General features: G+C 36.3%; 1 protein-coding gene across 1 annotated transcript in view; it reads right to left on the reverse strand.

Moving 5' to 3' along the window:
• Positions 1–17,592, reverse strand: part of igdcc3 (immunoglobulin superfamily, DCC subclass, member 3) — a 119,352-nt gene that overhangs the window by 32,364 nt on the left and 69,396 nt on the right. The window contains exons 3-5 of the mRNA XM_087261286.1: positions 7,606–7,750; positions 7,361–7,491; positions 5,981–6,118 (exon numbers count right to left, since the gene is read on the reverse strand). Coding sequence (XP_087117412.1) covers positions 5,981–6,118; positions 7,361–7,491; positions 7,606–7,750 — 414 coding nt within the window. The remainder of the gene's footprint in view (positions 1–5,980; positions 6,119–7,360; positions 7,492–7,605; positions 7,751–17,592) is intronic.

Here is a 17,592-nt window from a genome sequence, read left to right on the forward strand (position 1 = left end):
TATGCAGATTGTAATTCGGGGAAAAGATAAATTATTTGAAAATGACTGGATTTGTGCGTTTGTTATAACAGTAGGTATGTGTTTTGAGTAAAAGGTTTCATTTTATAAACTACTGATTGCAACTTTTTAAATGACATGTAATAATAATATTTAGCAAAAATAGTTAGTAGTTAACATTTATAGCTTTATTTTAAGATAAGAACAATAGATCAAAATAAAATATTCCATGTTTTATTAATTCGCATCTCTACCTGGAGTGTGCATGTTCTCCCCGTGTATGAGTTTCCTCAAGGTGCTCTGGTTTCCCCCACAGTCCAAACACATGCACTATAATTAAATTGGATTAACTAAATTGGCCGCGGTGTATGAGCATGTGTGTCAATGTAAGGGTATGGGTGTTTCCCAGTACTGGGTTGCGGCTACAAAATCCGCAACTACAAAATCCAGTTTGTTTGGATTAAAAAAATTGTAGTAAGATTTCAGAGTGAAATAAGATATTTGTTTTATTGTCTAAACTATCGTTGACATGTAAAATAAAATAAAATTAAAATGCTGTCATTTAGAGGATTTGCTTTTCATATGAAATACCTAAAAAGCTTCTATATTTTTAGACCTGTTTGTATTAATTTTTAGACAATAAAATACCCATGTTTTAACTTCAGAAGTGTTAATGAATCAATATTTGATGGAATAATGATTTTCTCTTTTTTAATGATTTTAAGACACTGTAGTACACTATTTAAGAATAAAACAAATATGAACCTGTTAGTCTAACAATAACCAATACAGCCAGAGAAACTATAAAATTTCAAAGTGGTCTCTTGATATTTGTCATAGCTGTATTGGGACAACAAACTTTTTTTTTTAATAATTATTTTTAAGGCTTTTTAACCTTAATGGACAGAACAGTGTAGAGAATTGACAGGAAATCATGGGGATCAGAGAGAGGGGAGGGATCAGCAAAGCACCTCGAGCATCTCGGGTCGCCGTAAGCACCTTGTTGCTATATGTCGACGCACTTTACTACTAGGCTATTGGCCTTGACTCATCTAAGCAGTTTTTTAAATGATTGTTGGGAAGCCTACACGCTGGCTATCCTATATAACATAAATTTGTTCATTTTCTTTCAGCTTATGGTAAAAAGCATCATACAGAACATAATATCAAAGCTCCAGCCCCTGATCATTAATGATTTTAATGAATGTCATTGATTTGTGTGGTCACTTTAATGTTATTTACCCACTTTATTATTTAAAGTACAACTTTTCATCACTTTCCTAGCTAAACTATAAAAGCATCATCTGGCTCAAAACAGCGAACAGGAATAGATTTTAAGTTACAGATGCAGCTGCCCTAGCTAATCTGTTTCACAAGACAACGTGTTTGAATTATGATTTACAGGCAGCAAAAACAGACTCAGTGGTTTCCAGTGTCACCTTACGGCAAGAAGGTTGCTGATTCGAGTCCCAGCTGGGCCAGTTGGCATTCTGTGTGGAGTTTGCATGTTCTCCCTGTGTTTGTGTGGGTTTTCTCCGGGTGCTCTGGTTTCCCAAACAGTTCAATTGAATGCGATATACACTGCAAAAAATGCTTTTCTTACTTAGATTTTTTGTCTTATTTCTAGTCTAAATATCTCACAATTCTTAAATCAAGAAGAATTTTCCAGACAAGCAAAACATATTGTCTTGTTTTAAGAAATAATATGCCAAAATCAAGTGAGTTTTTCCTTAAAACTAGCAAAATAATCTGCCAATGGGGTAAGCAAAATAATCTTATGTCAAAAGGAAAAACAAGATTATTGTGCTTACCCCATTGGCAGATTATTTTGCTTGTTTTAAGAAAACACTCACTTAATTTTGGCATATTATTGCTGAAAACAAGACAATATGTTTTGCTTGTCTAGAAAATTCTTCTTAATTTAAGAATTGTGAGATATTTAGACTAGAAACAAGACAAAAAATCTAAGTAAGAAAAGCATTTTTTGCATTGTAGGTGGATTAACTGGATTAACTATGTGGGGTGTAGTGTATGATTGTGTGAATAAGAGAGCGAATGAGTGTTTCCCAATACTGATTTGCTGCTGGAAGGGCATCCACTGCGTAAAACATGTTGGAACAGTTGGCGGTTCATTCCGCTGTGACGACCCCTAACAAATAAGGGACTAAGCTGAAGGAAAATTAATGAATGAATTATGTTTTCCTGACCAGGCCTATAACAAATGTGTGCGTTCAGAAAGATGTGAATCAAGATGTATGCTCAGTAATGCACATTGAAGCATACTGAACTCAAAATCACTGGCTCCCAAATAAGATGACATAAATGCCGAATGGCGTTAATCACTAACTGTTGGAGATCTCTCACATTCATTACTGAGCTTAGCCTTCATTTGCTCTCGCTGTAATCTAATCCAGCAAAATCCCATTGTGCTTGCAGTTAATTCCAGCAACATTGCGGGAAGGTAATATCCACAATCTGATTAGCAGCCGTTAAAGAAAGACACCATCATTTACATTCTTAATGGGAGAATCACATTAGGTAATCGCTGGGATAGCGAGGAGTTGAGAACAGATTATTATACGAGTGTGGGAGGCACTGTGAAATCTTGCTTTAGAGAGAGCGTTTAATTTGCCTCAGAGAAGAAACACAAGTAGGTTGTGTTAACCCCCAAAATATATCGATATAGTCTGAACAGCTTTTTTAATTGCAAAAAGCAAAAGGTACGGGCCTTAACATGAGATGCACTAGAAGACAAATCCACCAGCCATGTCCTTATTTTAATGTAAATCTGATGCTTGCAAGAGGAACACACACATACATAAATACAGACACATTTCAACAGAAAAATGACATTACTTACTCTACAGCACTACTTTAGAAGTATAGATGAGATACTTTTATGTCCATTAATCCTAATCAAGACAAGACAGACAGATGTGGCCGAGAGCGTTCGATGAGGAAAAACGTCTGCAAGCATTTGGCTTCAGAACTAGGAGCGCGTTTAAAAATAAATGAGCTATTTTTCACACAGAAACCAATCTCACTGTACACTATCAGCCAGTTCCATCTGTAATATCCATCTCTTAGCCAGGAGGATGAGAGAGTATTTCTTTCACCATTCCAAACCATTTGCCTTTAGTAGATTGGAGTGTAAATGAATTTAATAAGACAGCCATTTTTTTTAAAAATGGGGTCATATCATCAAATACTGAATATCCTGCACTTTGAAACAAATAGTTTGATGTACTCTGCTAGTGGTGTACCATTCGAAAGTTAGAGTTTATGAAAGATTTATGTAAAGGTTTTAAAAGAAATACAGTGGGGAAAATAAGTATAGAACACGTCACAATTTTTTCTCAGAAAACATTTCAAAAGGTGATGTTGACTTGAAATGTTCACCCACTGTTGGTAAGAAAACCATATAAGCAAAGAAAACAAAACTAATTAGTTTACAAATTATGTTATGAGAAATAAAATGAAATGACACAGGGAAAAAGTATCAAACACATGAAAAAGGGAGGTGTAGAAAGGCAGTGAAAGCCCAGACAGCAGCTGAAATCCCTCAGTAGTTAGAAAATGACCCTCTACCCTTCATCATTGTGAATTAATATTAGCTGCTTCAGTTGGACATCTACATTACCAGGATGATGAAGATAAAACCAGGGTGGACATTTCAGTAGGCCTGTCACAATAATCAGTATATCAACTTATCGCACAACACATGGACACAACCTCAATCATTTTTGGTGATGCAATATATATCGCCCATCCATAAAACCCAATTCTAGCAACATTATAGCTGATGTACAACCTCTCTATCTCTACTGAAGGTGTCAGTGTCAGTATTGTTAAAAAACAGTATATCTACTATAAATTACTTTGGTATATTTTTATGTGGGTGTCTGACAACAGAAAATAGATCTGATACCAGATATCGCAGCGTGTTATTTTTTTGTTACCATTTATTATTATATATTATGTACGTTTTCACATTCTGATTTCAATACTAAATTGCTAAAATGACTTTGATTAATTGAAATATTCTTAGGAATAAAATATTATGTTTCTTGGAAGAGTGTACTTACAATAAGTGGCAACAAATGGTCTTAAAATGACAATAATATTGTTTATCACAATATTTTGGTGCAATATATCGTACAACAAAAAATAGATATTATGACAGGCCTACATTTTAGTAAGACAATGATCCAAAACGGCCATGAAAACTCTCAAATGGTTTCAGAGAAAGAAAAAAAATCAAGTTGGAGAATGGCCCGGTCAATCACCTGACTTGAATCCAATAGAAAACACTAAATGAAAATCAGATTTGAAAGACAAGAACCACAGAAAAATCAAGGTGTTTACACTCTGAAAAATAAATAAATAAATAACACCTGAGCAATGCATGCAACTGCCTACGAGAGGTGTCTTTAAGCTGTCATCACCAAAAAAAACTTTTATTTAAAGTACTAAATACATTTCAGTAGTTGAGTACTTTCTCTTTGTATCATTCCATTGTTACTACTTTTAACTAATTTATTATTATTATTTTACATTTTTATTGCTTTTATTATTTGGGTTTTTAACAAAACCTGATTAATTAACATCTACTTTATAAATAATATTACCAGGAAAAACACATGACAATACTTTATTCTCTCCACAGCATTTTATGCTACCAAAAGATGCACAGCACATCACAGTATTATGAATATATTATTAGCTTATTCATATTATTATTGTTATTAGACATTCGATTGAACATAATGTGCTCAATTCAACAAGCAGCACTTTTTCATTCTGTGTGTGAAAGAAAAATGAACAAAGGAAAATGAACAGACACTTTGTATGCAGATATGCCGCTTTATTTATTTTATAACTGCCACTAACAGCTACACAAACGGGAACCTATTTTGAGTGCTTGTGAGTGTTTTGCATGTAGTGGCAGTCGGTCAAATATTCGCAACCTAGCCTATAATAAATAAAAATTATTGATAAAGTGAGTTATTCTGCAATCAGGTAATGTGTTCCATCGAGCACGATAATTTTAATATCTTCTAGTGTGTGCTGTGCTGCAGTTTTCATATCTTGTAGTGTGCGCACGTTTAAGATTTGAGGTAATAAAATCACAGAAGATTCTCCTCATGTGTGCGCTGCAACTAGATTTTATTATAGGTTAGGATTTTAAAACTCCTATAGTCAGAGTCTGGCTTTAACAGTAAAAACAGTAATGTTATGAATTACAATTACAATTATTAATAATCATAACATTTTAATCAGGCCTTTAGTGCCAAAAACTCTAACAATTTTCTAACAATTATCAATGTGAGAACAGTTAAAGCTGCTTTATATTTTTGAAAGAAAACATTATTTTACTATTTTTGGTGGTGTTTTTTTAATGTGATCAGTTTTGATCAATTTAATGTGCTTCCTAAATAAAAGTAATAGATTAACAATTTTTTAAAAATTAATAAAAATATTGCTTATCTCAAACTCACCATCATATTACAAACATCATAAAATAAGACATTATAAAGAGAAGACTTTTAAAAGTGGCAGTTGATGATGTTTAAAACATAAACAGTCTGTGACAGATGACATTTTCCTTTCACCACTCTAGTTAACTAGTCCTTTAATTTTAACTAAACTAAGACATTTTCTGTGCCAGACAGCATAATTGGGCTCAAGGGAGAAAAAATAGGTTGATACTTATAAATAATTTAGGGTATGACCCTTTCAAGAGGATCTTTCCAGACATACAGTACATCCACTGACTCATTTTATCTAATCTTCGTCCTCCTTCATGTTACATTACCTTGCTGGAGGATATTTTTCCCTTTTCTCTTTTTCAATTGATTGGGTATTTTACAGTCTGTGTAGTTGAGAGCATATTAAAGCTCTTTGCTGCATTTCTGCAGGAACTGAGCTGAGTTTTGCTCGGAGAACTACTCATGGCAATTTTCAGATCAACATTGAGTCTTACCCAGTCTACTCCAGGACACGATTGGACGAGGGTAACCCGTCGCAACACACTCCAAGATGGCGGTCTGGTGAACCGTAAGGGTGAGGTTTTCAGGACCTACTAGGATCATGGGTTCTTTGTAAACAGATGACTGGGAGCCTTCAGAAAGAGAAAGGTAAATCTAGTCAAGTAATATCCTTTTTAATGATATCGCACTTTATATTCATACTGTCAACTGTCACCACTGGCTTGTTTAGTTGGGACTTGCAGAGCTGTGCATCGATAGATTTGCTCTTCAGTGTTTAGACTTTCAGCAGTGAAAATTAAACCACGCTGAACTGAACTTCAACTTTGAAAACTGGACTGTTTTCAGAAAGCTTCAATTTACTAGAATTATGTATGTTAAGCTGCTTAGACACAATCTACATAGTAAAAGTGCCATAGCAATAAATATGAATTGAACTGAGTTGCATTGACAAAAGAAGACAGGCTATAATCAAAAATCAGATATGAAGTTTTATCAGTGAAAGAAGTTCAGTTCATTTGGTACTGTACATTCATGTCAATCAAATGCTGGTTCTGTTTAAATTCAATGGCGATTAAGATCAGTTCAATATGAATTTCATTGTTGAAGGACGTGAATCACTGTAGGGCAGCTCTACTGACCCTAACTAAGCAAGCCAAAAGGCAAAGAAAGTGGTGAAGAACCAATAATCTACCAATTAACCATTTTAAAATCCATTCAGCTGAACTTCGGGTCTGGTGGGAGTACTTATATATTAGCTTAGAAAAGACCATTGAAAAAAATCAGAGCAAAAGATAATAAAAACTTGAAATGAAAATATTTTCTAGTACATTGACATTATTTCCTATGTTCTCGTTCTGGTGAAATAATCAAGGAATTTGATGGCATACCATGGCTGCAGCAGGCGCAATGCAGCACTGTTAGCTAGCTACTACATAATGTAACTACAACAGAAGAGTCAAGCTTTAAATGGGAAATCTGTCAAAATACGTTTCTGAATATTTTGAGCAAAATCCCAATAGTCTAATCCTATTCAACGATTTATGCTAATCATGTCTAGTCAAAATCTAAGTCTAATCAAGTGCTCCCACCAGACCAGTTTAACTTTAGGCAGCACTTGTAAAACTAACCTAATTAAAAAAAAAAATGTAGTGTTCCTTTAATGGAAACCATGGCAGAAACCAGGTTCTGTCAGGGAACTATTCTCCTCTAGCCAAATAAATGAAAAGGCAGAGCTTTAGTTCGATAAGAGGACCACTGGTTTACCAGTGCATGCCTACTAAAAATAATAAAACTTTAAGAAACGCTATAACTTGTTTCTACAAAAAGAAAAGGACCTATAAAGACACAAGGAAGAAGAGAAATGTAGCTCATACCTGAGACTGTGAGCTGTGCTCCTGCGCTGTGTTTGACTCCAGCACTGTTGTGGGCAACACAGCAGTAAACCCCACTGTCCTCAGGCCGTACACCCGTTATCTGCAGCACACCCGTGGGCAACAGAGTAAACCTGCACAGAACGGTCACACATAAAGACAGGCCAAGAGTGAAGCAGAGACATGTGCCAACATCACAGACTGCATCTCTTTAAATGTTATTGTGTGTATTTAATGTGTGACCGTACCTCTCATCAGAGGTGTCCACAGGCCGCCCGTCTCTCTCCCAGCTGATGACCGGCTCAGGCAGGCCATGAATTTGGCACTGAAATCGGCCAACTCCTCCCACGTCTGCACGCACTGACTCTGGCTGGACATGAAAATCTGCCATTGCTAAAGACAAAAACAACAGAGGGTTTGCTTTAACCTCTTGGATTGCAATTCACATTAAAAATACATAATAATTTTTTTTTTGGGAAAGTGTTTTATATGTTTATGTTTCATGTCGTTGTCTATTTGTTGTTTTCACTATGCAAGATTTTTAATTTGGCACTGTTATGAAATGAGGACTGCAAACTAAATCTACCTTCGGGTATGAATAAAGTAACCTAACCTAACCTAACCTGACCTAACATTTTCTGTAGATACTTAAAATCAGCATCATGGCTAAAAAACTATAGTTTGCCATTAAATGGGTAATTTTAAAATGCCACATTTTTACTTACTATTGATCAAATATGCAATGGAGCATAATAGCCTTTTTTAAGTATTAAATCCTTTGAACAGCAGTGTTCAAACATATTGACCAAACTTTTACTCTGGCATATGCCCACCAATTTTTTTTAAAATAATTTTTTAATTAATTAATTTACAGCATGTCCAAGCAAATTTAAAAAGCAGAGTATAATTCTAGCTTAATCCTAGGGCTGCGTGATTCTGGCTAAAACGAGAATAATTTTTTTATTATTTTTTTGCATAAAAACAAGATCATGATTTTCTCACGATTTTGTAGATGTAAAATAGGTTAATATGAGTAGGCTTTTATTATTATTAAAATATTGTTATTTCTCAAATATATGGCAAAACAACAATAATATTAGGCCTGTGTGTAGCTCTACTGGTTAAAATGCTTAATTTTGTATATATTTGGAATGGTGGACTTATAAACTTTAAATTAGTCCTGGTCGTTAATTCATAATTCTGAAGTTGAATTATAATGTTTGAGAGATATTCTTGCAATTTGTCATTAGCAACATTATTAGACCATTTTTTTCACTGGTAAAATGAGACATTAGTTATTATCAGATTCCCTATTGCATTTTATTCAACATTATATAGGCTAGAGTAGTTATAGTGACACGGTAAAACTTTTTTTTCATGCACATCGCTTTGTATTCGCTATAAAAGAAAAAAACGTATCAAATGTTTGTTGTAATCATAACTCTAAAATGCGATAGGATCATGTAAATGAGGTGCGCGGTTTTAGTTTCACTTTCAATGCCGAATGTAGCTCACGTTATGGCTGCTGCCACTTTGAGGGAAAAATACATACACGCAAATCATATTTTCCATGCGGCTCTCAAACGATTGCTTTGTGCAATAAATTGAATGTTATTTACAACTTTATACCTGTTTTTTACAGTCTAAGCAGATTCTGTACACTAAAGTAGATATCATTTACGCGAACGCGTGCGTCCTCTTGGTAGTAAACCACAGAAACATCATTACATTAAGACAGAAACACATTTTTTTGAATTACACTTTATAAATAAAGTATGTGACACTTAACAATATTTGGTGTCCATGTTGCTGAGAAATGTCTATAAAACAATGTAAAGACTTGTGCGACCATCTTTTTTCTTCTCCTAAACTTGGAAATATAGATAGCTGAATTCTAGAGATGTTAAATTAGGATCTTGTAGTGGTTGAATCAAGATCGCAATCTTTTTTCGATTAATTGTGCAGCCCTACTCAATCCCTACATTCATTTTGAGGTAAAATAATACGTTCTCATACATAAGAAAACATAACAACACTACATAATGACGGCACACACCAATGAACCAACAAACTGAACAGACAATAGATATTCTACCGCACAGACAATTGCACATACAGAGCACAACTGTACACCATTCAGATACAATAAACAAATCATTAACCCTCTTAGTGTGTGTTATTGTGCGAAACACTGCTTTATGGCCTTAAGTTTCATAGCTCAAAGAAAGACACAAAAGGGTGCATCTGTTGGCCATGAACAGATGTACCCTTTTGTCTGATCTATGAAATTACATACAGTGCATGAAAGGAAGCAGACAGGTTTAAGTGTACAGCCATTTCTACAGCAGAATAAAATCCCATCCATCCACAAGACAAGAAAAGACAGAAGCAACCAGTTACAGAATAACGACTAGGATTTGGACCCTTCAAGATCCGATTTTCCAAAGCCTCTCATTGGGCTGCAGCTCACACAGCGTGTCCCGCAGGAGCTCACACTGAGAGAGGACTGGAGATGAGGGGAGGAGCTGGAAACACAAACACAATTAGCACGAGGTCTGTCTCTCCCGCAGCCAACCACCGTCCTCAAGACAAGTGCTCTTATTTAAATGTTGGTCGTAATTAACTTGAACCAAGCGGGACCGTTCGGGACACTCTTAGCATAACAAGAGGGCTGGGCCCCTCCTGCGTCCTCTCTCGCTTATACCCCTCTGTGTTCTTTTTGTGTCCTACTGATATACTTGTTCCAGCTAATCTAGCATCATCGAGCTCAGAAGGATCTCCGGGTGGTGTTTGGCGGCTTAAACTCACACAGTGGTGCTTCTGTAACTGGTCGTTTTGTTTCGTGTGAGTCAAAGAAGGCAGGCAGAGGCGAGCAGGATAAAAAAAAAAGAATTCTCAGTGAAGTAAGGAGGGAAAAGGGCTCTCAGAAAGGCATCTTTTCAAGGCTTTCACACATATCTCATTGATTGCCTCTGCTGGAGATGTGAGACACGAAAGGGAAGGCATAAATCGAACGAATCTCTCTATATCTGTCTCGGTTATTTCGCTTTCTTGCTTGATCTGTCCACTGTGGTTTCAATCACCTTTCCCACAAATGTGTCTAAAACATTTAATTTATTGTTTACAGTCTCTGAAATCTCTTTCTTAAGCATCATGTCTAGGTCAATGTCACTCTTTTTTGTCCCTTATTTTCCTCATTCTTATTTAATTCTACACTTTCACTGCCCTGCAGGATAAATAAAAATAAATAAAAGTGTGAAAAACTTGTGTCTAAAACAGTAACTGTAAAAAAAGCCCACATTTTTAATGTTAAACACAGTAAAAATGCTACATTAACAATCTATAACCTGGTTAACAGTAAGTTTACTTAATGTATATGGTGAAAATCTGCATATTGACTTTACCAAAATCCTCTACATGACATTGGACTTATGTTTTCGTTGACTTTGGCTCTTTAGAATCTTCACTGGTCAACACAAGTATGACTTAATGTATCAGATTCCTTTTTTCAGAAGGCTACAAATGGTAAAAACTAAATGGCAAAAACCTTGAAATTAGGCTTCTACCGCATCTGTTGATCGAATAAACTACTGTCTGTAACTTAAAAAAGCACCTATTTTACCACTTTTTCAAGATTTAAGATTTAAGTCTTTTGTGTCTCCAGAATGTGTCTGTAAAGTTTCAGCTCAAAACACCCATCAGATTATTGATTATACCTTTTAGATTATTTAAATTTTCGGCAACACTTTATAATAACTACACACTATGAATCATTTACTAAACATTGGCATCTAATGAATTCCTTATTTGTTAGGCATAACTCTACATTAATAAGCGTCAGTAAGTAGTTTATAACTGCATATACAAATGCTGTATTCTTGACTTACAACCACATTTATAATGTGCTTAATAATTTTACTTTCATAATTTGTTAATGATGCATTTTTCATTACTAAATTAAGTATTGCATTGCATTCACTATTAGGTAATGCTTATCAAATGGTTCATAGTGTGTAGTTATTATAAAGTGTTACCGAATTTTCTGCTCTGAACACAATGCAGCTGTTTTTGTTGCCTGTGCCTTTAATGCTAGTTCTCTCCGCCCACCATTCCCACTTGCCTGTCAGAGTATGTCTTAATCTCTGTCAAATAAACAGCACAGTGACAGAAATGAATTAAGCAGATCTCACGTAATGTTTGTGAGAAATACTACAGTAAGAACCAATGATTATTTGATGTATTTGTTGTGGAGTTAATTCATGCCTTTCTGCAACGATGAGCCACACACAATTTCATTACAAAGTTCACACACACAGTATGTGCATTTAATTTTGCACTATTTTTGCATGGCAAATTTGACAGCAGACACGTTAATATACACTGCTGTTTGGATATCCATTAATGTCTGTTCTTGACGTACAAAATAAACCTGATTTAACGTCCACAAACTGGGATTGAAGCGTTATTTTTTATAACTGACATGCAGCTGTGGTGAAAAGTAAAATCACTGTAAGGACAAACACACATTGTTTTACACATTGTGTTATTTTAAACTTGTAAAATCATTCTTGATCACATTTGTTGATGATTGATGATCACAGAAAGCTCAACAGATATTTTAATCCCAGTTGCTTGGCGCACATCCTGTCTTGCTGATATGATTATACGCGTAATTACGGAGATGTGTTAATATGTGGCTGTCAATCGATTCAGTGGGCATGGAAACGGCACTCCTATGTCACATCGCGGTGGGCCTCAAAATGAATGGGATTTGGATCCTAGTTTAACGTCAGGAAATTTTAAAAATGAGACTTATTGTCTTTATATCACCCCAATATGACTGTGGACACACTATACCTTAACACAGTTCTGTCCAAACAGCTTTCAAAAGATAATTTTCATCATAGGTGCTCTTTAAAGTTGAATATTGCAACCAAATTAACCTGATTTTTCTTCATATGCATTACTAGCAAGCCTCTTCCTATAAACAAATCAATGACTTTAGTAATGCTTGTGCTATAAGGCCAATTCGCATGGCACCAACAGACGCAGACCAATGACAACAGACACTTCATCAGGTTTGGTTGATCAGTGTGTTTCCACTATTGGCATCTGTTGGCATTGGCAGACACTTGCATTGGCCAAATGAATGTTCAGATCCCATTTGTCGGGTCATGGAATGACTGAGATCCGATGTAGTTTTATCCAGTGAGTGTCCGCACTGGTCACAGTCTATCGGTGCAGTGTGGAGTACAGTATTAAGTATGGCAGAACCAATTCCCCAGCTTCAAGCACAACTTCCTGAGTACTTATTTCGGCTTTGTATTCCAGGCACCAAAGTGTGTTGTTTCATCAGGTCTTCTGCTTTGAGCTCTTAGCTTCTCATTAGCAAGCACCCCTGTGTTGCTTCAGACCCAGCACCCTTCCTCATTCTGGCACCGATCATCATTCAATTTCACATGTAAACACAAACAGCCGAGGATGAGAGTGTAGCGGTGGAGTCAGTGGGGGTACTGGAGCATATTGTATCTCTCTGTGAACTCGTCCTCCCTCCCCGTCCTTCTGTTCTCACTCTTTCTCTCTCTCTCTCTTCTTGTTTTCATCTCTTTGTGTATCGGTAGTGTTTCGGCATCACTGCTTCTGGGCTGTGCTCTAATGAGAAATGTGCGATTTCCTGACACGCTCCGACCTCTCTTCTTCGCGGATGCACAGCGAACAGCAAGCCGATTAAATTTTAAACAAACATTCCTCGATGGTTCATCCTTCCAGGCGTTCTAGTACTACAACAAACCAAGCAAATGATCACATCTTACTTTTTCTGCCAAACATTATCTCTATAATTATTTAATTGCCAGACTGATCCTCATATTATTGGTGTAAGTTATGTAATTAAAACTGTAATGGCAACATTGTGCTGAAAGTTCACCAGTAAGCGATGCGTCTTGCAGAGAAACCGCAATATGTGGTGACGTAAACTAGACCCCCTCCTTTGCTCTGTCCTTTATAATTGAAGATGAGTGCAGAGTTCCACAGAGGGTCCAGCTGTAGCCATGGAGCGTCTGTCATTAAAACATAAGCACTCTGAGCACCGGAGTTTAGTTTCTAATCAACAAAGCCCTGTCCAGAGCAGAACCATCACCACTGGTGACCTGCAGGCCCTACCAAACATTCAGTGGTCACGCTGAGGCCTGGAGATATCCCAGCAATAACATACATACACACACACCCTATGGTTTTTCACAGCCGAAATGGTTAAGCCTGGTAAAGGGAACACTGGGATGTCTTGCTTTAAGTAGCTTACAAATGACCTGCGGTTAACAATTAATCCTGGGTATATGCAATGACCATTTACACTAAACCATTGTTTATGTTTTAACTTGCACATTTGTTGTGTCAGTGTAATTTACTGTTTTAATATAACATCCAGCCAGTTAGCATTGAGCAACCACATACTGCAACAAACCTGTAATTTGGTGACTTTTTTTCAAGCTGTTCCTAAATAGGCTGAAGGAACTATAAGGTAACTACTTCCCCTTAATGCCCACTTGCAAACATACAGTTTCAAAGACTAATGGAGAAAAGTGTAAGGGTCATAGGAGAATGAAGCCCCGTCTGCTAGTATAGGAGCCAATCACCAATCGCTATAGACTGAAGTTTCTCCAGGGGATAAGCTTAGACCAGCTGTGTGCTTTTATGACAGATTTTAAGCCATTCTTTAGCGAATTAATTAGCGAATACTTGCTTCACAGACATAATAATTACATACAAATAAAGCTTTTTAAATGAACCACTTGAATGCACAATGCACTTAAAAACAAACGTTTTATTAGTTTTGTAATCTGTATAAAACAAGCGTGAGGTACAGTTTAGGCTGTCAAACGCACATCACATGACAGCAACAACTCAAACGCCCACAAACTAGTAAACAAAGAGTCGCTGTCATTTCTGGAGGAGATTCACCATCAAGACCAAGTTGTGAATTACTTCAGAAGACGATCTGGCATTTTCCAGAGGATGATAAAGTGTAACATGGCATTAAATGAGGTTGGTTTTGTGGCATTTCAAAGATGGCTACAGAGTGAAATGACTGGCCTTAAAGGGAGTTTGGTTTCAAAAATCCTCTTCGCAATTTCAACACAATTGACCTGTACAAAAAATCTTTATTGGCTACTGATATGACTTAAGCCACATGTCCATGTTTAAACGCCAGTCAAACATGCTTTTAAAGCATTCAGTATATCTCTGTTTATATAAATATATATGACATATAAATTGACATGTCATACTGTATACATGCTAAAAAAAACTAAAATAATTGTACAATGTGGGCCCTCTCAATAACAATGAGCCACGCTATTAAATTTAGACTGTTTAACAAATTAAAATACATTTACTTGCATTATTAAAGTAAATAAATTAGCTCATTTTAACACATGTACAGTCTAAAACATTTTCATTTTATTTCACTTTCCTTCAGCTTAGTCCCTTATTTATCAGGGGTCGCCACAGCGGAATGAACCGCCAACTTATCCAGCGTATGTTTTACACAGTGGATGCCCTTACAGCCGCAACCCAACACTGGGAAACTATAACATTTTATTTGATTTAATAATGATGTCGTCTTTAAATCTATTAAGATTTTGACTTAATGCAAAATAGTTTACCCCAAAAATTTAAATTTGATGGTTCTAAATAAGCAAATAGCTATTCTTTCATCTATTAAGAAGTCTATTATGTAAATTAAGTTAAGTAAATTAGCCAATCAGTGTTTTTATGATGTCACCTTCTTGGATAGAGCAAAGCAACTATGGACCGTATGGAGTGGAGTGTATGACAGATGGTTGAGGAGGGCTTAAAATAAAAGAAAAGCATCTTATTATATTTAGATTAAAACCAGCTTTCCTTGAAAATAAACATGCACTAATAAATCATTCCAAATTATACCAAAATGAGACAGAATTCCAGTAAAGCAACATATCCCAATGTCATTGCCAAGCACAATCAAAACATGCTGGCAGAAACCACAGCCACTCCCACACACACCCACACAGAGAAGCCCCTGTAGGGCCCCTGGCCTCTGCCCTCATACATAAAAATTGGAACTAGAAGAGGCCCAACCTCTCGTACCACACACAGACACATTTATTCACAAAAACACACAAACATAAACAGACTTGAGCATTGTTTTTCTTTTTGCAGAAGATCAAAGTCTGCAGAGCAAATTCACAGGTGAAGAGTATAAAGTACAAACAAACACACACACAGTGCCAGGCTGAATGTCAAAGCGAAGTGCACCCAAGCTAAGAGTGTATAGCGGTAACAGTCCCAGCAGAGTCGTTTTATACCCCTCTCTGTAATAACCCACTCCCAACACACACACACACATTATTACAGCTCGCCTCTTCCCAGCGCGCCACACAGTGTAAATTAACCAGATCTAATTATGGGGGGAGAGGAGGGAGAAATTGAGAAAAGGAGCGTGATTGTGTGTGCGTGAGAAAAACAGTGAGATTAATTGAAAGGGCCTAAGAGCAATATGAGAAAGAAAAAGAGAAAAAGAGAGAGAGAGAGATCTTTCCCTCCATCCATACATTAAAGAGTCCAGCTGGATAAAACTCGCTGCTTGGATGCAGTTGGATTCACCATGACAATCGCTGTGGAAACGGGAGGAAATCAAAACTCGCAGCTCCTGCTAATGGCGATTTTGTAGCAGGTAACAGGAGCTGGTGAGTGTGTGTACATAATGGTCACTTCTGGGAAGTCATTTTGCCGTTTTATGTTCTTGTGATCCTGAGTGGTGAGTCAATATTTAAACCAGAGGTAATTTATTGGACAGTTTATGGAATTTGAGCAGTTTTCACAGTAGTGCACTGTAAAGATGGCAATTAATGCAATGTTGGAAGGGCTAAAATATCTATGAGGAGTATTCTTGCTTACACTTGGTTAAAGGTGCAGTAGGTAATCCATAATGCCAAAATGCTATGCATTAGCATATTTTGAAAACACAGTCCCTCCCCTGTCGTCCAAAGCCATGCCTACTAAAATACAAACACGCATCGTAAAGATGACAGTAGACAACCCACTAGATCATGTCATGCACCAGTTAGAAAACCTTATAGTACTTTATAATATTACAATTCTGAATAAAAAAACTGCTATATCTAGCACATTTTCAGTTGTGTAGCAATATTTTATGCATGCTAGGATTACTGGTCTCACTTGTTTTGTGGTGAAGGAACTATGGGTGCTTGGCTGGTGGGGTGCAGGACTAATCCATACTTACATGCTATTTCAGACCGAAAATTCAAAGTAGCAGGATAAACAATATAGTGAGTGCATCACAGGTTGTCATTGTTCAAAAATAAACCAATGTGATGTGAATATAAAACCAACTTCAGCTCAGAAAAGCAGACTAGGCAGAACAGTGCTATTTACTGATGTTTTGTTGTTAAACTAAAAAAAACAAAAAACACATTATCAATGCTGTGCTGGACAAGGTCCATAATGAAATTGAAAATATTCACATCAATCTTTCGGCAAAAGATTTCAAAGGCTGAGCAACACTTCAGTGCATATAACCCTTTTATAACACAACATATGCTACATCAGCTTTGCTTGACTAAAAGAGTTTTAAACCAGAACATTACCAGTCTAACAAAAATACTTCAGCCACAATGTCTTCCTGCCTCCAGCATGCAAAAGTAACTCCAATATTGATTCAGGATTTGAAAAAGTTTTGATTCAGAATATGATTTTACTGTTGTCTAGTCGCGGAGCTACAATTTTTTTCATGGGATGGCTAAGTGGTGGTCACTGCTATTTTAAGGGGGTCCACTCACATTTATTTACAACACAAACCATTAGTTCCCATAGAATAGCGAAAACACACAAATGTTTTTGGAAATTGCGAGGAGATTCTATAGGTTGTCCATTGTTTATATACTCTACAAACTATTTTATATTGCCCTAATCCAACCTTCACAGGAAACCTTTAAAAAGATTTATAAGCTTTTTGAAAAATGGGGGCAAGGGCAATGGCAGATGTACAAATCTACATTTGTTGACGGACAGTTTGGGCTACTTATCAGATTTATGGGAATTGTCGTCCGACAAGTTTTAATTGGATGAACATTTTTTAGTCTCATGCCTTATCCAGAATATAAAAATACATATAAATACAACTAGATCCTTTACTTTAATCATTACTATTGGAATGTGATGAGACTTTCAACCAG

Source organism: Danio rerio, chromosome 7, assembly GCF_052040795.2.
Source record: "Danio rerio strain M-AB ecotype USA chromosome 7, GRCz13ab, whole genome shotgun sequence".
Taxonomy (NCBI): Eukaryota; Metazoa; Chordata; class Actinopteri; order Cypriniformes; family Danionidae; genus Danio; species Danio rerio.